The sequence below is a fragment of the Xiphophorus maculatus genome, chromosome 16 (assembly GCF_002775205.1).
Source record: "Xiphophorus maculatus strain JP 163 A chromosome 16, X_maculatus-5.0-male, whole genome shotgun sequence".
NCBI classification, from domain to species: Eukaryota; Metazoa; Chordata; class Actinopteri; order Cyprinodontiformes; family Poeciliidae; genus Xiphophorus; species Xiphophorus maculatus.
In genome coordinates, this window is record NC_036458.1 from 1,125,275 (window position 1) to 1,145,345 (window position 20,071).

At 40.4% G+C, this 20,071-nt stretch overlaps 4 protein-coding genes across 7 annotated transcripts; 3 read left to right on the forward strand and 1 right to left on the reverse strand.

The window, feature by feature from the left end:
• The first annotated feature begins 90 nt into the window (after positions 1 to 90).
• Positions 91 to 2,972, forward strand: LOC102233549 (protein NATD1-like). The gene is made up of 3 exons (XM_005814389.2): positions 91 to 289; positions 1,218 to 1,336; positions 1,406 to 2,972. Exons 1-3 carry the CDS (start codon positions 139 to 141, stop codon positions 1,523 to 1,525), a joined length of 390 nt encoding a protein of 129 aa, XP_005814446.2. The 5' UTR covers positions 91 to 138; the 3' UTR covers positions 1,526 to 2,972.
• Positions 2,603 to 13,542, reverse strand: map2k4 (mitogen-activated protein kinase kinase 4). 4 transcript variants are annotated; one of them, XM_023348672.1, is made up of 13 exons: positions 13,011 to 13,542; positions 11,446 to 11,481; positions 10,761 to 10,793; positions 8,024 to 8,126; positions 7,780 to 7,954; positions 6,835 to 6,954; positions 6,642 to 6,761; positions 6,517 to 6,568; positions 6,319 to 6,446; positions 3,994 to 4,071; positions 3,342 to 3,490; positions 3,214 to 3,259; positions 2,603 to 3,139 (listed from the first exon to the last, which is right to left on the reverse strand). In XM_023348672.1, exons 1-13 carry the CDS (start codon positions 13,165 to 13,167, stop codon positions 3,026 to 3,028), a joined length of 1,311 nt encoding a protein of 436 aa, XP_023204440.1. In that variant the 5' UTR covers positions 13,168 to 13,542; the 3' UTR covers positions 2,603 to 3,025. The 4 variants fall into 4 exon arrangements, with proteins under 4 accessions (XP_023204440.1, XP_005814441.1, XP_005814440.1 ...); XM_005814384.2 differs by lacking the exon at positions 10,761 to 10,793 and having other exon boundaries at positions 8,024 to 8,114; positions 13,011 to 13,513; XM_005814383.2 differs by lacking the exon at positions 10,761 to 10,793 and having other exon boundaries at positions 13,011 to 13,512.
• Positions 13,543 to 13,738: 196 nt separating this feature from the next.
• Positions 13,739 to 16,140, forward strand: tmem220 (transmembrane protein 220). The gene is made up of 6 exons (XM_023348674.1): positions 13,739 to 14,713; positions 14,790 to 14,819; positions 14,878 to 14,938; positions 15,129 to 15,252; positions 15,566 to 15,625; positions 15,697 to 16,140. Exons 1-6 carry the CDS (start codon positions 14,615 to 14,617, stop codon positions 15,827 to 15,829), a joined length of 507 nt encoding a protein of 168 aa, XP_023204442.1. The 5' UTR covers positions 13,739 to 14,614; the 3' UTR covers positions 15,830 to 16,140.
• Positions 16,141 to 16,383: 243 nt separating this feature from the next.
• Positions 16,384 to 19,659, forward strand: LOC102233289 (protein SCO1 homolog, mitochondrial). Its single transcript, XM_005814388.3, has 7 exons — positions 16,384 to 16,585; positions 16,852 to 16,962; positions 17,389 to 17,479; positions 17,624 to 17,821; positions 17,900 to 17,992; positions 18,509 to 18,624; positions 18,698 to 19,659. The coding sequence occupies exons 1-7, from the start codon at positions 16,439 to 16,441 to the stop codon at positions 18,830 to 18,832; spliced, it is 891 nt and encodes a 296-aa protein (XP_005814445.1). The 5' UTR covers positions 16,384 to 16,438; the 3' UTR covers positions 18,833 to 19,659.
• Positions 19,660 to 20,071: the final 412 nt, after the last annotated feature.

A 20,071-nucleotide genomic window follows, 5' to 3' on the forward strand; every position in this document is an offset into this window, starting at 1 on the left:
GTTTGTAAATATACAATATTTTGGAGGTCAAAAGTACATCACGATGATTTCTGCGTGTTTGCGCCCTCTGGCGGACAAACTGCAGAACGACTACTTTTGACCACACTGCGCATGTGCAGTGTGTTTGTACCGCGTTAAATGGCTTTAAAAATAACTTCTAGACTCTTTGGACTGACTCGCCGGGTCGTTTCCTGCCATACCGCCTCCTCCAGCTGCAGCGGACGGTTTAAAGTCCAACATGACCGACAGAACCGACGCTTCACGGTCACTACGGGCAGCAGCGGCGAAGGTAAACTCTCAGCCGGAGAGAAGGCCCTACAGCCGGGGTAGATCCACCAGGAGAGCCCCGGGTCCACTTCGGGCCTCACGAAACATATGGATTAAATAATCTCCAATAGAAACATTCATATTTTTATTCCCGCCGCTAAATTTAATCTGTTGTTTTCATATAGAATTCAGCCGAATTACGTTTAGATTTATGTAATTTTAAGCTACCGTCTGTTTTAACAACTTATGTCCAAGCAAAGTCTGTTAAACTAACCGGGTCAACCCGAATAATGGTTCGGCTGATACATGAGAGGCATATAGCAGATATTTCAATGCATTTTGTGGACAAAAGAAGCACAGCTAGTAGATTATTATTTTGGATCTAATCTAAATGAGCATTAAAGGTTAAACCTTCATAGAATAGATTTAGTTCTGTACACTGCAAAAACACAACATCTTACAACTAGACCAAGAATTCCTGGTCTAGTTTTAAGTGCAAATATCTTAGTACATTTAAAATGGGACAAAACTAACAAGCAACTTTCCAGCAAGAAATATGAGCTTGGTTAAGTCAGTAACTTCATAATATTGATGAAAAAAACTAGTTTCACTGGCAGATTATTTCACTAATATATTTTCACATTTTATAAGTGGAACTAGTACTTTTAAAATCTATATAAAGCAATTGCTGACATAAAACCAGCTCCTATTTCTTTCTGAAAAGTTTGTAGTAAGTTAGTTTTGTCCTTTTTCTAGTGCACTGAGGTATTTAGAATAGAATTCAACTTTCTATTCTATTCTATTTGCACTATAACCCAAAATTACCTGGTAAAATTTCTTTGTGCAGTGTCAGGTCTGTTTGGGTTTTTTAATGAAATCATTATTTATCTGTTTTTATTGACAGTATTGCTGCACATTGACCCAGTGAAGTGTGTGTTTCTGTTCTCCAGGGGACAGTGAATGCGCCGTGCTGTGCTACAGGTTCACCGGGCAGAAGGAGGTGGACCTGATGTCCACTTTCGTTCCTGAAACGTTTCGAGGCCAAGGCATTGCTGCTGCCCTGTCCCAGGTAAACTCTACAGCCTGGGTTCTGTCAGGAAGATTTTCAGTGTGGCTCCTCTGATTTCCTGTCTTGCAGGCAGCCCTGGACTTCCTGCTGGAGGAGAAGCTAAAGGCTCGAGTCTCCTGCTGGTACATAAAGAAATACATTGATGAGCAGCCGGAGCAGCAGCAGTATAAAGACTTCATTATCTCCTGACTGCAGCCGATTACTTCATAATCTGCACTTCAAGTGAGATCTGAATCAACTCTTCAGGACCAGTAATGTGTTGAAGCATACTTAGAAAATCTCTGCAATTCTTTTCTAATTTATTCAAATATTTATACAATTTATTCTTGTTTGTAAGATTAAAATTAATTAAAAACACAAAATCAAAGCACATTTTCATTATTAGAGGCAGAAATGATTTGCTAAAAACCAACAGGAAGTGCAGCTGTTGTCACTTTTCATGTAAAGGAAAATGGCCGCCCCTTACTAAAGCTTTCACATCATATAAAAACTAAACTAAAAGTTTCTGTTCTGATTTTATATAACAAACCAGCACAATGTAGAGCATAATTATAAACTTACTGTTTTCAACATTTACAACTAAGAACTTGAGTAGTGTGACATAAAAATACATGTAGCTCCTTTACTCTGATGCCCCTAAATAAAACCCAGAAGTCATGAAATGAGTAAAAAGGGAGAAGGAGCCAAACCCTGTGAAACATGGCGGTGGATGCATCATGCAGTGGGATGTTTTTCTAAAAGTAATGCAGCTCAACAGAAAGTCACTCCACACTTTTCAGATTGGTTAAAAAAATTTGTGGCGTTTGGGGGAAATGTTACACAGGAGCTCGATGGATTCAACATGTTAGAATGAAGCTAAACTTTTTATTTACGGTGCTGCTGTGAAAAAACTAAATCAAACTTCCTCCTGCTACTTCCTGTGTCTTTGTCGTTTTCTCCAGTAGTAACATCCGGCTGTTGATCACATGACTGACGCCGAACATTTTTCAAAATGCATAAATTTTAATATGGCTGAAAATTCACTTCACCATAAAGCAAAAGGTTATTTAATTGAAAAACATTTTGTTTTAAATTAGCGTGAATTTAAATTTGGTGAATTTATTTGAGTAATTTTAAGTTGCGTAATGTTGTGGTTAAAGGAAGGTGTGGTCGTTTCTGCAGTGTCACAGTTATTGACCCAAATATTGAATTTCGACCCAGATTCTCCTGAGTGCTTCCGTTTGAGCATTTCCATAGGAGCTCCATGAAAGAAGACAGAAGTCGTCGTTTCTTTTCTCCTGCCTTTATTCATTCATCAGCATGGCGCGTCCTGCAGGCCTGAACGCATCGCGGCGTTCAGGCGTCACACAGGTGGAGCAGGTGGAGCAGGTAACAGGTAACGGCCAGGATGAGTCCAGTCCACATCATTTTGGTTCCATAAATACAATTTCCACATAATTTTTCCTGGACGTCACTGATACCAACAACGGCTGACTGATCCAGCTCCTAACGTGTGTGTGTGTGTGTGTGTGTGTGTGTGTGTGTGTGTGTGTGTGTGTGGAGAACAGAGAAACAGAAGTGTGGGAATATATACAGTCTGGACCGTAATGGTGCTTTTTTTCTCTTAACACTGCAATAAGGGGACCAAGCAATTTTACACAAAGATTTGTTGCTGCGTTTGTTTCTGTCGGATCGTTTCCTGACCGGCTTTCACTCCATGTATGTGGGGGAGCTGGGAGAGGCCGGCATCTGATCCAGGATCCTGCAGACGTATCCGGCCACGTCCACAGAGCGCTCCTCGTACATCTGAATGAACGGGTCTCTCTGGAGGTTAAGGAAAATAAAGGAATGAAAACGAATTCTAACCATGTCTACAGTTTAAATAAAGCTAAACCTACCAGCAGCTCTCTGTACTTTGGCCTCTTGGATTCATCCTTTGTAAGGCTGGAAATGACAAAGAAAAGCTGCAGTTCCCATCTGTGTCCAGCAGAGGGCAGAAGCGGTTGCTGTGTTTCAGTTTTCTCACCACACGTTGACAAAGGAGATGAACTTCGGGGAGAAGCGCCTCTCGTCTGAGTTGCTGAGCTGCGGCGGATCTCCTCTCACCACCTGAGTCAGCTGGTCGAACACGCTGTTCCACTTCGGGTAGGGGAACCGTCCTGTGGCCAGCTCATACTGACACACACACACACACTGCATTGTTATTATATTTAATAAGGTTTATTGCATAAGAGCCCCAGTAAAACAAACTTTAATCGGATTCAATATAAAGATATTATAATGTAGGGAGATGTTTTCCTTCTAACATCCAGTTCTGAGAACTGAAACCGTTTATGGACAAAAGAATGAGGACAAACAGACGGATGGTTGATTATTGGATTAATGGGTAAATGAATGTTTTTGTGATGGTTTCATGTTGTGAATGAAACGTCATCTCAGATTAGTTTTGTTGCCATAAAGCATCAGGAAGTTGAAGCTGATCAGATTTCAGGATAATCTGATTATTTCACCCAGCAGAGAATCTGCCATCAGAAACCAACAATCAGCTGCAGACGATCCCTGAGCGTGGCGGTGTGGCCACAACAGAAACTGATCGTTTGAACTGACAGTGAGCTGCTGGACCAGCTCTGGTTCTACCCCAGCAGCTCTCTGGGAGCAGGAAAGCAGGATAAACTCACCAGTGTGATTCCCAAACTCCAGACGTCGGAGCGGACGTCGTAGCCCTGCCTGGAGGCGCTGGGGTCGATCCGCTCCGGCTGGAGAAACATCACAAACACAAACACGGTCAATCCTGGGAAAGACAAGATTTTACATTATTCTGGACTTTGGGAAGCAGGCGATATGATTTATGAGCAGAAAGGTTTTCATCTGCAGCCCGCAGGATGCCTCATCCTCTCAGTCACATGCAGCTCCGTCCTCATTCTGCAGAGCAGATGCAGCTGAGAAACTGAGCGCAGGAAGCGCCTCACTGGCCTAGTTAAAGGCCTGAAATAGCTGCTGAGGTCAGCCAGCAGATCCAGCTGCTCTGCACGGCTGCAAGGAGTCGAACTTCTGATCACTGCGAATAAAACCAAGATAATATCTGATCTGTTTTGTTTATGCTTTATGGATCTGGTTCTGTGTCGACCCGATCTGCAGATCCAGACGGAGTCAAGCAGCTTTAACTGAATCCATTGATCATCAGACTAAAGTATCAAACACATTTTAAACCTTTAAACCAGTCCGGCTGTCTGATGCCCAGATGGATTTCTGCTGTTGTTCCGACCAAAAATTACTGATTTTGTGGCAATTTAAAAAAAAATTATTTCAAAGTTTAAATCTAACTTTGATTTTACAAAAAAGTTTAAATTGCTGCACATCATCCTCCAAAAAACAATAATAATAAATAAACCAAGATTTTAACATATTCAATATCTAAAATGTAAAGATTTTCAAATACCTTCCTAAAATATCCTTAATACAAACACATTCATGACAGAGGAGGGGTCAAAGGTCAAAGGAAGAACTCCATATGTCAACGTCTCAAAATGGTTTTTGTCGGCGTGCCGTGGTGGCGTAGCGGTTAGCGCGACCCGTATTTGGAGGCCTTCAGTCCTCGACGCGGCCGTCACAGGTTCGACTCCCAGACCCGACGACATTTGCCGCATGTCTTCCCCGTTTCCTGTCAGCCTGCTGTCATATAAGGGGCACTAGAGCCACAAAATACCCTGGAGGGGTAAAATAAAAAAAGGTTTTTGCAAATAAAGAAATAAATAAAAGGAAATTTTTACTGTTTAGACTTTAGAGAGACGACGTAAACAGGAAGTTCATTAGGAGGTGAATGAAGGGGATTGGCTGAAATTCAGCCCAGTGGCAGCGATTGGTCAGAAAATAGGAAATACAGGAAATGGTCATTCAATAGTTACAATCACAACTTCCTGTAGAGACAGGAAGTTTATGCTTTCTCCTCTTTCACTGCTGAAGGAGACTTTGAGTCTCAGAAAGTAGTTCAGGTTGATTTACTGCAGCTGAATTTAATAAATGTGGTTTTTATGGCAGGTAGTCGTTTACATTGTTATGTAATAACCTGATTTTTGTCTCAGTGAGTCTCTGAAATGAAAACGTGACTCTAAAGGAAGGAACAAAGTGTTACATCCACGGTTTGACTGCAGAGCTCCAACATTTCTAAATAAGTCAGCCGCCGGTCGGCACACCTGGTGCCAGCTGGAAACAGGAAGCTGCTGCTGCTGGGATTCCTGCAGGCTGAGCTCAGCCGCCGCCGCGGAGCGGAGCGGAGCCGCTCTTTATCTTAAATCTTTTAAAGTTCTGCTACTGATGATAATTTGATATGGATGTTTTAAAATATAAAGTATTTCCTCATCTGTCAAACTGAAAGCAAAATGCTGAAAATCCCTCATCTTATCGCAGCGGTAACACCTCCTATTTTTATTCTCATAAAACCTCGTTCTTGATTTATTACAATATTATTCTCTGATTATTTAGACCTTATTCTCATAAGTTTGAGACTTTACTCTTGGATTATCATGACTTTATTCTGGTAACTTTAGGACTATTACTAGAATATAAAGAAAATAATTTTTGCTGAAACAGAACCTCAGATAAAACTCTGTAGCTGGGGGCGTGCCGTGTTGGCGTAGCGGTTAGCGCGACCCGTATTTGGAGGCCTTCAGTCCTCGACGCGGCCGTCGCGGGTTTGACTCCCGGACCCGACGACATTTGCCGCATGTCTTCCCCCGTTTCCTGTCAGCCTGCTGTCATATAAGGGGCACTAGAGCCACAAAATACCCCCTGGAGGGGTAAAAAAAAAAAAACTCTGTAGCTGTTAAATGTCCAATCATCCAATAAAACACCTAGAAAATCACTGAATTTGGGAAAAATCCATAAAAACAATCTGCTTGTCTGATAAGTTGCAACAAAAGAAACTAAATAGTGGCCAACCACAGAATGACAGTTATAAAACATTGATGTTATTTAACAAGCAGAGCTCTGCAGCGGTTACTGACCGCCATGTACGGCCTGCAGCCGGCGTCTCTGGTTTTGGCGATGGAGTCCACCAGCTGGCCGCTGATGCCGAAGTCGCAGAGCTTTATGTTTCCGTTTCTGTCCAGCAGGATGTTGGACGGCTTGATGTCTGAGTGGAGAGACGGACGGTGAGCAGCGAAGAGCTAACGGCTGAAACCAGAGCAGATGGGAGCGCTTACCTCGGTGGATTATCTTCAAGTTTTCTTTTAAGTGGTTTAGTGCCTTCACAGTCTGCAGACCAAAACCAGAAGTTAGCAGATGAAATTTAATGAAAGCAAACAATAAAACACAGAAACAAACTTACAGCTAAAGTGATTTTTCCTAATATCTCCTCTGGAATCACGTCGTCTAACGAGCCGTATACAAACTTGTAAAATTTGTCTAACGAGGTAGCCATGAGCTCCATGCAGATCCAGCAATCCCCCTGAAACAAACACAGGACATCGGATCATCGGCAGGAAAAACAAATAATATTTCTGTCCCAGAATGCGTCTGACCTCTCTGAACAGAGCGCCGTAGAACTGGACGATGTACGGACAGTCACTGCTTCTCATCACCACGTCCAGGTCCATCAGCAGCTGCTTCTGCTCCTTCTCATCCACCGTCGACCGAATCCTCTGAGGAAAAACAAAACGGGTTTAATCTTCTGCTGCCGTCCGAGGAGCGGACACAGCATCGATATAAATCAGTTTAAAACATGATATTAAAAATCTTTATTGCAGAAGATTTTTAATCTGGATGACAGAAATATTATTACTGCAGATTAAACATGAAACTTAAATATAATCGATTATAAAGAAGAGGAAAAGATTTTTTTGTTTAGTTGGAGATGAATGTAGCTTTATGGATATTTTACAGGAGATAAGCTGCATGATAAATTCACTGTACTGATATAATTTGGAAAGATTATAAGATGCGACATAAGTAGGCTCGATGAAATAAGCAATAAATCAAATAACCACAAAATAAATTAAAACAAGCTCAAGAATTTCCATTAGAATGATTTTTATTTTCTCTCTTTCATCCAAAAACTGGATGATAAAAGTTTTCAGTTTGGTGTTTTATAAAGCATTTTTATAGAGACTTTATAACTTATTTATTTAAAATATCTTCCAGCTCAGAGTTAAATGTTTATTAGAGTTTAAAGCTTATTAATCTTAATCAATAATGAAATGTTTTATTTCATTATTGTCCATCACTGGCCTCAAAATGACAAAATTATTGTTTATCATCATTTAATTTGTTATCAATGAGTAAAAATTAAATGTGTAATTTAAGATGTTTTGTCTTATTCCTGCTGCTTTTGGAATCTAATATGGAAGTTTATGACTATTATTGAGATTTTTGATTTTCTTTTTAATTATTTTATTTTTGCTGTGACATTTTACTTGTTTGAAATAAATAAACATTTAATTTAATTTTTCCTAGCGTCGTTGGCTCACCTTCACGGCCATGATCATGTTGCTGGGCTTGTGCACCATCTTGTTGACGGAGCCGTAAGCCCCTCGGCCGATTTCGCCCAGATCCTTCAGATCCTCGGCGGTGAAGTCCCAGTGCTGCTCCGGGGAAATCTTCAGCTTCCCCGAAGACTCGATGCTGTGAGTCCTCAGCCTCTCTCTGGTGAAACAACAGTCACTGAGCATCCCACACAGCCAGGTTTTTAACACTCGAAGGGCGCTCGCTCACATGTGTGGGTTCTGAAACGGAGGTCCGGCCGTGTTTAGGGAGAATCTGGTGGAGGGTTTGATGGACGGGTTGGCGAAGTTCAGCTTCAGCGCTTTGCGTTTACCTGAGCGGCAGGAGAAAGTTTTACAAACATAACAAACACAAAGAGCAGAGCAAAACGAAAAGCAGTCGTCCAAAAGGAAAAGTAGGAATGTTAAATATGCAAAAACCACAAAATGAGACAACAGAAGGATGAAAAGATGAGTACAGGAACATTTACTGAAACATATGGATGGAATGATTTCCAGAGAGAAGGGGCGCGAGAAGCAAAAAGCTACAGATCAGAAAAGTCATCAGCTAAAGATGATGCCGTTTAAAAACATTTCTAACATCAATAAAGACTAAACTGTCATATAAGAATCAATACACTAAATATTAATATTTTAACTAAACTCTGAAAATAGTTTCTTGCTCCCATTGTTGCTACATTAGGATTCATTAAATATACATAAAATAATCATAAATCAGGAATATGAACTGTACTAACAGCTGAAAATGTTTTTAATTCTTGAAGTGTTCATTCATTCATTCACTGTGCAAACAAAACGATTGAAACGAGTTTCAAATCAGCCATTAGCCACCAGCACTGCTAGCTAACTGCTCAACTAGCCACCAGCACTGCTAGCTAACTGCTCAACTAGCCACCAGCACTGCTAGCTAACTGCTCAACTAGCCACCAGCACTGCTAGCTAACTGCTCAACTAGCCACCAGCACTGTTAGCTAACCGCTCAACTAGCCACCAGCACTGCTAGCTAACTGCTCAACTAGGCACCAGCACTGCTAGCTAACCGCTCAACTAGCCACCAGCACTGCTAGCTAACCGCTCTGCTAGCCACCAGCACTGCTAGCTTACCACTCTGCTAGCCACCAGCACTGCTAGCTAACCGCTCAACTAGCCACCAGCACTGCTAGCTAACCGCTCTGCTAGCCACCAGCACTGCTAGCTAACCGCTCTGTTAGCCACCAGCACTGCTAGCTAACTGCTCAACTAGCCACCAGCACTGCTAGCTAACCGCTCAACTAGCCACCAGCACTGCTAGCTAACCGCTCTGCTAGCCACCAGCACTGCTAGCTTACCACTCTTCTAGACACCAGCAATGCTAGCTTACCACTCTTCTAGACACCAGCAATGCTAGCTTACCACTCTTCTAGACACCAGCAATGCTAGCTAACTGCTCCGCTAGCAGCCACCACCAATGCTATCTATCTATCTATCAAATTTTGCCAAAAAATAAATAAACTACAATAATTCAATGAAAAAAATGCAAAGTAGTTTCAATTTAAGACAACACAGCATGAATATCAGATGCTATGATATACAAATGGTAGCACGTTTCTGCTAATGCTAACATTAGGGCTAGCATTAGTGTGATACCACCAATGGCCTAACCACAGACAAAACAGTGAGATTAAACTGGTTTCATTCAGAGACTATTTATGTTCATCACATTTTGAGTTGCAACTAGGAAAAATGGAAACTGACACAGAGTCAAATCTAACTAAAGCTAATCCTAAATTTAGCATTAGCATGGTACTGCTATTATTATTATTAGTGTTAGCATGTTTTCCTAAAACTACTGTCAAAGGTCTAGTGTTTAATGTAAAGTTACCTCAGATTTGTTATTAATAAACTGCTAACACTGACAGCTGCATGCTACTAAACATGTTAATGTTAGTAGCAAAGCTTATGTAGGCTAAAGCTAATAGTTTCATATTACAAGTGTTAGCATGCTAATGTGCATAGGTTTAAAAACTAAAAATACATTTTTAAAAATCATAACACTAATTACTTATAAATCTTGTTTGATGATCAGAAACTTTAAAAGTGTCTAAAAGAAATTAAAAAGAAGCGAATCCTTTTTCACAGCACTAAACCGTATCTACTTAGCATGTAGCATCTATATAAGAATCAAAATGGTGGTGAATGAGTGAACATTTCAAAACCAGCATCTGCTGCAGGACTGTTCTACTTTATAATCTTCTGATTTTTAATAGCATAAGGATATTTAGGAACGGGTCGTTTTTGATCACTTCATTTACACCCCGACTCTTTGTAACAAAAACACAGCATGCTGAACTTCACCCTGAATGCAAACACAAAGTGGAAAGGTAAACAAGAAACAGAGCTAGACATATAAAAACATTATGATGGAAACATGCAAGATTAACTGCTTTGATTTCACCTTGAATCGAATGTTTGCACCACAGGAGTGTGTGCAGGAATAGGCCAAACAGCGCTCGAAACGACAACGTCAGTGTTTTCACCAAACACAAGAGGATAGCTGGAGTGGACCCACACCCCAAATACCAGAAACAAAACAAGACAAGCAAACACTTGTGTTGCTTGTTAGTTGGACACTGGAAACCACAGAGTTAGAGTTGTAAGAGTGGAGCTGGCGGAGGCCTCCATCACAGTGAGGAGCAGCCAGAGATCTGCTGGGAGCCACACCTGAATGCTAGCTTAGGCCATTCAGAGCAGATCTGCTGTTTCTGTTTCTGTGCATGCTGCAGCTATCTGCTTAGAGTCAGTACAATCTGTGGAGCCCAGCTGCTGGTGGCGCAGGCCTACGAGGACCAGCGGGGCGATTAGGCTGGGATTAGTGGAGAACAGCAGGACAGACTCCCTCCATACCAAAGAGTCAGGCGGAAAGAAAGAGAGGAGTGCTTTGGTGCTGAAGCAAAAGAGGTTTGGCTTACTTGGGTGAGCTCCAGACAGGTTTATCTGAAACCCTAGAGGTGAAAAGAAAGCTTTTATTCTTTTTAACAATCCTCAGGAGACTGCTTTGTCAGTTAGACATCTGAGTCTGTTGCTTTAAATTTGCCTCTTTGGTTTTACGGCTCAGGTTTAAAAACATATTCTCAGAAATCTGCGTTGCTCTGCAGCGTTATTAGAGCTTCTGGAGGATCTTTTTGCAGACAGAATGCATTTGATGAAAGGAAATGCATTAGCATGCACCTGTAAGTCTGCTGCAGACAGTGGACCGCGATGAAATGGAGGTAAATGAGAGGAAGACATGAGCAGCAGGTAAAACAAAACAAAAAGGATCAAAAGGAGAGAAGGAAGAAGCATTTTCAGATGGAAAAATGAGTTTTATTTTCTCTGGACAGCTCACCGTCGGTCAGCATCACATCAGGAGTTAGGAAGCAAAAATTAAGCAGCATTAAGAAACAAAATAGTCAGAAGAATAAAAACCGACACAGTCGACACATCAGGACTAACTGTCACATAATTCAGAGAATTAAGCTACATGAATCACAGCTAATGAAGATTTTATTAATGCTATAACAAAGGTTAGCTGCAGTAATCAAAAAGCATATTTTAAAAAAATAGAGAAAGTTCTTTTTATTTTGAAGCAGGTGAGTGACAGCAGTGTGTGTGTACCTGTTTCACTCTGACATCTCCAGCAGGTGTTGGACTCTGAAAGTTAAAACAGGCAGAGTTTGCATAGAAAACAGAACCGTGGCAGAGTTAGCAGAATCCGATTGAATCTGGACTGAAACAAAAAGCGGCTCCAGTTTCAGCTTCAAACCCGCTGGGAAATATTAAAAACTCACCAAACTCAACTTTACTGGGTTGGAAAATAAAATTCTGATGAAATTATAAAGCTGAACTGTAACATAACCAGCATTTCAGATTAATTCAATCGGTTCTGTTTGATTATGAACGGATTAAACCGGATTTTATTCAACTGAAGCAAACTGCAGGCAGCTGAACTGAATGGGACTTATTCATAATTAAGATAATATTTATTTAAAATAGAGAAACATAAATAAAGTGAATGGAGCACAGTCGGGTGGTTTTATAAATGAACATGTTTCAGTTCAATTCAGTTTATCAAAGTAAAGTCTGTGACTGGTGAACACAGACTAAGTGAATCGGTTTATGTCCATAAAGAGTCCAATTCGCTCCATTTACCTCCATAATAATACAATTTATTTCAAGAAAGGAAAATCCAGCTAAACTGAACAAAACCGATTTAAATGAAAGTAAAATCATAAACTGGTTCCAATTCACTTCAATCCAGCAATAAATCGATTCAGTTTATAATCTGATGTAAAGTTCAATCTATTTAAACTGGATTCAATTCAACAAAATTTAGATAAAAATATATGCAGTTCAGTTTAAATCAGTCCATCTAAACCCAGTGATCACATTAAATTCCAAAAACAGACTTTTTCATTCATTTGTTTTAATTTGATTCAGTTCAACTTATTAAAGTTAATCAGGTATGAACATAAAGGCTTTAACATAGGTTCCCATTTGCTGTGCCAATAAATTGGACTTTAATTTTAAACGGGCTAATCCTCCACTCTGTCTTAAAGTCAAAGTCCAGGTACATACAGTTTAATTCATGTAAATTTATTATAGATTACTACAACCCACACTAATCCAGAAAAGATTTGAATTCTACAGATTAAATCCACTTTAATTCCAATTCAGTTCACACACAAACACAGTTAGCTTCCAGTTTAACTCATTCGGGTTGATGCAGTTCAGATCAGTTCCAGGATCCGAACTAAACTGTCTCAGTGGTTTTAATTTTTGGTACATAGTCCGATTCAATCCTGTTCCACAGAGTCAAATCAAACTGATCTGTACACGGTGATGAAAACAAAAACCAATTATAGTTCAGATTATTCTGATCTCATTCAGCCAAATCCAATAAATATTAATTGAGAGAAACTGTAAATAAAAAATGTGATTTTGTAAGTAACAGTTTAAAACCAAGCGCCTGAACCAAACCTATTCTAAACCATTAAGAGCAGAGCCACTCAGTAAATCTCCCAGATCAACCATTGTTCCCATCTGACTCAGTTATGTAATTAAAAAGCTGCGAACTCATTGTGCAAAATGTGACATATCCGTCAGTGTAGGGAGTAGCCTCCCCGGGTTAGCCGTGCTAGCGTTAACCTTCACGGCGGCGGAATGGGAGCCTCCCCGCTTACCCTGCATGCTGCTCATCGTTGCGGTGTGCTGGGACTGGGACTGCTGCGGCTGCGGGTAGTGGTGCGTGACGGATCCCGCGTTGCTGCTGCTGTGGCTGCTGCCTGTCGTTGAACTGTTTGGACCAGGAGTCGCCATTGTTGTGTGTTTGAATTCCATCAGCAGCGCCAGGGGCTGCAATGCAGAGAGACTCGAACAGCAACTTCACTCCCTTTTCCTCCCTGCTGTGGGAAAATTACAGCAACACTAACGGCGGTGAGACCCGCGAAACGAAGCAGACGACGGATGAAAAAGAGAATAAGTCCGTGAAATGATTAAATACGCGTTAAGGCTCGGAGGGCTGCGTGAGAGGCAGGCTACCTGGTGACAAAAACAAACACCCAACTGAGCTAAGCTAGCTAGACAAGCTAACAATCAGCTGACATTTCAACACCCACAAACCGCAGCAAGGCTGCAGCTGTTAGCCGAGGAGGGACCGGATGTTTTGTAGAAGCTCTTTCAAAATAAAACACAATACCAGGGCACCCAAGATGCAGTAAAACTAATTCAGCGCATTTTTACTCAAGTAAAATTAAAAAGTATTTGGCAAAAAAGTTACTTTAGTACCGGGTAACTGATTATCTGATTTAACATTTTGAAAAAAATGTAACAAAATACTTATATGGAAATGTATTTTAGGTCGTAAAATAAAAAAACTAAATAAAATAACACAAATAATTTGCATCATTAATAAATATAAAATTCAGCCAGAAGAAACACTTTTCCAAATAATTTATTTAACGTGATACTCCAAAACCAGTAATGTATGTTATAACAAAGTAAGTACTGAAAACTGTTTACTCCAGCTTCCAACTTCAAATAATTTTTTACATTTATTTCTAAGATATTTGTTTGTTTTCAAATTTAATTTTTATGTTCTTTTTAATCTGACATATATTTTCCTGATATTCTATTTATTTATTTGTTCCTTTATTCTGCTAGCAGTTCATTACTTGTTTCCAATTACAGGCTATGTTTCCATGCAAACTTGAATTGCTTCCTTATTTCCTTAACCATAGCAATATTTTGCTGTATTTTATTGAATTTACGTTGCGTTTCATTTTCTTAGTCAGTGGGAAATAGTTTCATTCTTGCTAAATAAACAGCCTTTGATGTGATTTGACAATAAAGAAGATTTAAAAAGTATATTGCTACATGTTATCAGTTATTTTATCCTTTTTTATTTTTGGTTACCAATTTTGTGACATTTTAATTGTGATTGGATTTTAGTCACAGCAAAAGCCATTATGACGTGTTTCCGCAACGTCTTTAAAAGAGCGAATGAGATTTATTTAGTCAAACATCCATCGTTTGGGGGAATTTGCGTCAAATATCTAGATCATTATCATTTTTATCATTTTGTCTATTAATCTAACATAAAAATTTTACTCGTTAAATCGTTTGTACAACTATAAGGCGTTTTCCACCCCGCATCTTTCAGCTGAAGAAGTGAATATCGAACGTACCCTCGTCAGTGCAGCGACGGTATGTGCGTCTGCTGACTAGCGTCTGTACGTCCCGGAGGCCCGGGCGGGGAGGAGGAGAAAAGGGACGATTCCAAACAACGATGGGAGAAGTTTGTGAGAAGATCTCATGGCTTTCTGTAGTTTGGCGATTAAGTAACGTTTTAATGTCCGTGTTCTTTACTCTGGCTTCCTATGTGCAGGTTAGCGCTTGATAAATGAGTGTTTACTCTGGTTTTGCTCTTTTAATGGTAATAATCCCATGTGTTGATCTTTCAGATCAACGATCCAGACGCAGGTTTATGGATGGTAGGTTTAGCGGCTTTCCCCCGGGTTGCTGGTTGTACTTGACGTGTTTCTGTTCCAGGTGGGTTATGCAGTTCCTGCTGTCCTCTGTGGTTTTATTGGCTTCAGACCTCATGTCACAGGTAGGCAGGAGAGTCTCACAGATTGCACAGAAACTACATCCTCTTTCCTGTTTAGCACGCTTGAAGAGAAGTTATTGGACTCTGCACCGTTACAGAACATTTATTAGTCCTAACAGCGCCATCTCGTGGTGGACATGTTAACATCACAGCTGTTTTTTCTATATGTTTTGTTTCTGATTTTTAATTCCAGAAACTTTGCCCTGGAGGCGCGTTGCTGATCTCCACCTGATGATCTCCAGCGCAGCTATCTTCATGTTAGGATGGAAACTTTACGCGGAGCGAGCGACGCAGATCTTCCAGCAGGAGGAGGGCAGGTGTGCTGAGGCTCCTGTCAAAAAGAAAATAAAGATGTGCCTGTAGAGTATAAAGGTTAAAAAATAAGAATAAAAAAATGTTACCAAAATAAGTTTGGTTTTGGAACATGAAATCTGTTCAGAGTGAGTCCTGTGTCCCAGCATGGAAATGGAAAGTTAAGTAGAAGGAAAAAGTCTTATAGTAACAAGCATAACAATAACTGCTTATCATATATTTGATTAAAAAAAAATATGCTAAGGCTGCCAGCCAATTAAAGACAGAAATAATGGGATAATATCTATTAATGTATTTTTGCTCTCTAATTCTCTTCAGAGAATTCTCTGGTCTTACGTTGACGGCTGCTTGGCTTCTTTTGTGTCGCCGCTCTGGAAGGTAATTTGCTCTTCAACTCAAGTTTAATTTGAGTTTCTGATAGATTTAGACTCTGCTGTCTTTTTCCTCAGAGCTCCGGTCGGGAAGCTGCGCGTCTCCACAGCCGTGGCCATCACAGTTTTCCCCATTGTGGCTTGGCTTTACTACCACATCAATAAGGAGCTGCGGTCAGACTGGCCGGCTCACTGTAAAACTGCCATTTAAAGCAGCTCCACCTGCCATAACATTCCTGTCTTTGTTTAATGGAGAAAACCTTTGCCAAAGTACTGATTTTTCTAGATACATACATTAAAGCAAACAAATGTTTCACTTATTTGTGATTACACCAAAATTATGTTTATCTCAAGGTAACTTTTGTTGGATGTTGTTTTTTTCAGAATGTGTAAATAACAAACCTGTATACAGCAGTCTATTTCTTTCCATCTGCACTATTTTCTTTTTACTCTGGGTGGCAGCAAAGAGCTCTGAGGGTTAAAAGTGAAGACTGAAGAAGATTAAATTAATCAATCAATCAATCAATAAGAAATACTATTCTTTTTGTTTGTCTAATTATGTGGTTTATTTAGGTAGCCGTTTGATATCTGCATTTACCCCACTCTCCAGGTGGTGGCGGTAGTGCGCCAAAACAGCGTCGCCGTTAAACAAGGAGAAGAAGACGTGTTTGAAACGCCTTATCCCAGATCAGTTTGCTGAGATCTTAAAGTTCTAACCTTGACCTCACACTGACCCCAGAACAGCCGTTCTTAATCAGGTGTTTCTCCATGTAACTTCCGGGTGTATAGCAACAGCGGTTCCGTAAAGGTTAAAGCCAACATGAGCGCTCTGTTTCAGAACCTGGGCTGCTGGCTGGTTCAGAGTAAAGCCGTCCAGAACCGAGCCGTCAGACTCGCTCACAGTTTAATTGGAAGGGAAGCCGGGCGGAAACACGCGCTGTCAGCGCGGACAGAGCTCTGCTACCTGGTAGGTCAAAGCTAGGAGCTTCCACCGAACTCCATAGAAGAAACAGGCAAATTAGCGCCTATTTCCATTTTACGTACATTTAGATCAAAATGTAGACATTATTGTAAGAGCAACCCTATCTATGTACTCGTCCTGAAAATTCGGTGGTGTCATTTTGTACATTAATGTATACTTTTATTTGTTAAAATTGTTTTCCACGAGAAACTGGATGTGGTGATTTATAAAAAGCTTGTAGCGGTTTGCCATATTTCACCTGTTTGTTTCAGGTGAACGCCAGCCGGTGGCACACCTGCAGAGGAACACAATGGCTGAAGCTTCACAGCTCAAGATCGTTTTCCTCACTGCCCCCATCAGGCGACAAGTCCAAGAAGTCAGGGGTAAATCTTTTAATGTGAAACATTAAAAGATTATGTGGAACATAAAAAAAGAAACTTTGTTTCCAACTTTGTGCTACAAACATGTAAGCAACAAGTCAGTTCTAAGTGGTTTACATTATAAAAACACAAAAGTAAAAAGTCATAAAAGTGACATAAGGTCACCAATTGACAATGACAAAAATCCAAATTTTAGGGTAACAAAAAGCAAGCCCACAGCATGATGCTTCCACTACCATATCTTACAGTGGATGTGTCATTATTATTTTTTGTGATAAATATGTGGAAATATGCCCTGAAATCTCAGGTTTTCCTGTGGGGTTTTGGGAGATTTTAACGTTTTCTTGGTGATTTTTACTCTTATGACTGTGAAGCTTATTCATCAGTGAGCTGATGTGTTGGTTCATGTTTTCCATCTGAACATTTCAGCCTGTGACGTGGAAATCTTTAGCGGTGACGTTTGCTATCGGAGGAGCTCTGCTGGGAGGGATGAAATATTTCAAGAAGGAAAAAGAGGAGTGTGAGTAAAGTGGTGCTAAAAACTTTGACTCCCTGATTTTCTCCTGCCGATTCAGAAGGAAATGGTTTGGATTATGTTGGTAAAAGTGTTTTTGTGCGTAGAGGACCACCATGTTGATCTGTGTCTTGCCGTTTTGCCTGTCAGTGATTGAGAAGAAGCGGAACAAGTCGCTGGGCCGGCCGGCGCTGGGCGGCCCGTTCTCCCTCATCGATCACAACAACAAACCGTCCAGGAGCGAGGACTTCCTGGGCCGGTGGATCCTGATTTACTTCGGCTTCACGCACTGCCCAGACATCTGCCCCGACGAGATCGAGAAGATGATCGAGGTGGTGGATGAGATAGGTGATCGATCGAGTTTTTAAACAGAACTGCAGGCTGAGGTTTGCGGCGTTAACAGACTTCCTGTTTGTGTTTCTGCAGACAGAATCAAGTCTCTTCCAAACCTGACACCCGTCCTGATCAGCATCGATCCAGACAGAGACACTGCAGAGGCCATGGCTGCGTATGTGAAAGGTACCAGAACAGGATCATCCGCAGTTATTACTACTGATTTCATGGAGTTGATCAGTTTCTGTTTGTTTTTATTCTGTCTGCCTCTTTAGTCCTTAGCTGCAGGTTCAGGATTTCTAATCACTTTTTTGTGACATGATGATTCATCTTGACACAAAATCCAGAGTATTTTTTGCTGTAGATTAGTCAGAAGATAACTAGACTAGAGTTCTCATGACTTGAAGCAATCTGTGATCCTTTCTTCACAATAGACAATCATTTCAAACTCCACCTGATGATAATTTGATGCTAATGAGTTAAAAGTATTTTTATTAAGTTGAATCAGTAAAACTTATACTAAAGTAACTTCATGAGATGTTGAACATTCCTCATTTTCATACTGGAGTTCTCGTAAAATTACTACTTTATTCTCTTAATATTGCAACATTTATATTATCCAAATCTAGATTTTCCAAAAATTCAATCCTCAAAAATTAAATTAATGAATGAAGTTAATTTTGCATTTCCTGGCTGCTGCAGAGTTTTCCCCGAAGCTGATTGGGCTGACGGGGTCGGTGGCTCAGGTGGAGCAGGTGTCCAGAGCGTACCGCGTCTACTACAGCCAGGGGCCGAAGGACGAAGACAACGACTACATCGTGAGTGTCCGCCGCGCCGCGCTCCGGCGCCAGCGTTCAGGCCGAGCGTCTAACCGGCTGCTGTCGCCCGCAGGTGGATCACACCATCATCATGTACCTGGTGGGACCCGACGGAGAGTTCGTCGATTACTTCGGGCAGAACAAGCGCAGCGCGGAGATCAGCGGCGCCATCGCAGCTCACATGAGGAAGTACCAGAAACAAAAGTGATGAGGGGGCGGGGCTTAAAGCCCAGCATGAACTGACTGACCTCAGGCGTCTCACTGCTGCTGTCTTATATTATTACTTTGTGTCTTTTTACTCATTTGCTGTTTTTATATCAGGATTTCTTCTCAGCCAATTAAATGACGTTGTTCAGTTCAGGTTTCCTGTTTGTGTCACAGAGGGGGCGGCAGGTGGGGGGGCGGGGTGACGACTCAAAGCACTAACAGTACTTCCTGTTTACATCCAGACAGATGATCAGGTTTTGGCTCCACCTACAGGTTGGGAAACAGATTATATTTAAAGTTTTCTTCAGTTTTGAGAATCCATTAAGTGTTTTCTTTCTTAAGTTTACAGTAAGTGCTTTAAAGCTTATTTATGTCAAATCTTGAGTCTTTTTCAGTGATTCTAAATGCTTAATTAAATTCTTAAAATGATAAATTAGTTAATGATGTGATTTTTAAAATCAGTTCAAAGAAGAAACGCCATAATTCAGAGACCATTTATCCAACGTTTCCACCAGTCAGGACGGGATTGTTTGTGTTTCTGTAGCGATTTCAGCAAAATTAGGAAAGAAAACGCATATTTCCTGCTGAGTGACGGGTTGTTTGTTGGACTGAGAAATTCTGATTGAATTTTTTTAGTTTGATCCCGTTTTTGGTTTTTACAGAATTAGTTTCCAAAGTTTTGTGAATTTTGGCCCAGTATGTCACATTTTAGCTTCGAGTGTCAAATATTCGGTTGCCGGGCTTCCTGAAAAGGCGGGAATCACCATGGCAACCTGTGAGCCGTCTTGTTTTACGTTACTCTCAACAATAAAGTTCATGTGTTTTGAATTTTCAGACTGTAGCTGCTTTTCAAAACATCTAGAGAAACATTCATGTTATCAGTTTTTATTGCCTTTTTTAATTTTTTTTTATTAATGCTTCATTTACGGTTCTAAATTTGATGTACAATAAACTTACCTAAAAAACTTTTGCCTAATGGGTTAAAATGTAAATTTATGATGCATTTATGAACATAAACAGAATGTTAGATTTAAAAATTACTTTACAGCTATGAAACTAAACCTTTGATTTTTTTTTAAAATAGACTCTAAACATATGAAAAATAACTCATAAAAAATAAACTGTGTCAATCTCCAAATCCTGACATCCTGTTGGATTAAATACTTTGATTACTGCATGTCACTTTTCCAAAAATGTATCAGTTCATTTTAATGTATTAACGCAAAAGTTTTCTAACAGA

Excerpts from the sequence above, each read along its gene's own strand:
- map2k4 (XM_023348672.1), bottom strand. The coding sequence starts at position 13,167 with ATGGAATTCAAACACACAACAATGGCGACTCCTGGTCCAAACAGTTCA. Across the intron at positions 6,569-6,641 it reads TAGGAAAAATCACTTTAGCT|ACTGTGAAGGCACTAAACCA; the intron begins GTAAGTTTGTTT and ends TTTGGTCTGCAG. Across the intron at positions 3,140-3,213 it reads CAAAGTACAGAGAGCTGCTG|AGAGACCCGTTCATTCAGAT; the intron begins GTAGGTTTAGCT and ends CTTAACCTCCAG.
- tmem220 (XM_023348674.1), top strand. The coding sequence starts at position 14,615 with ATGGGAGAAGTTTGTGAGAAGATCTCATGGCTTTCTGTAGTTTGGCGA. Across the intron at positions 15,253-15,565 it reads TTCCAGCAGGAGGAGGGCAG|AGAATTCTCTGGTCTTACGT; the intron begins GTGTGCTGAGGC and ends AATTCTCTTCAG. Across the intron at positions 15,626-15,696 it reads TTGTGTCGCCGCTCTGGAAG|AGCTCCGGTCGGGAAGCTGC; the intron begins GTAATTTGCTCT and ends CTTTTTCCTCAG.
- LOC102233549 (XM_005814389.2), top strand. The coding sequence starts at position 139 with ATGGCTTTAAAAATAACTTCTAGACTCTTTGGACTGACTCGCCGGGTC. Across the intron at positions 290-1,217 it reads TACGGGCAGCAGCGGCGAAG|GGGACAGTGAATGCGCCGTG; the intron begins GTAAACTCTCAG and ends TCTGTTCTCCAG. Across the intron at positions 1,337-1,405 it reads TTGCTGCTGCCCTGTCCCAG|GCAGCCCTGGACTTCCTGCT; the intron begins GTAAACTCTACA and ends CCTGTCTTGCAG.
- LOC102233289 (XM_005814388.3), top strand. The coding sequence starts at position 16,439 with ATGAGCGCTCTGTTTCAGAACCTGGGCTGCTGGCTGGTTCAGAGTAAA. Across the intron at positions 17,480-17,623 it reads CAAGAAGGAAAAAGAGGAGT|TGATTGAGAAGAAGCGGAAC; the intron begins GTGAGTAAAGTG and ends TTTGCCTGTCAG. Across the intron at positions 17,822-17,899 it reads CGAGGTGGTGGATGAGATAG|ACAGAATCAAGTCTCTTCCA; the intron begins GTGATCGATCGA and ends GTGTTTCTGCAG.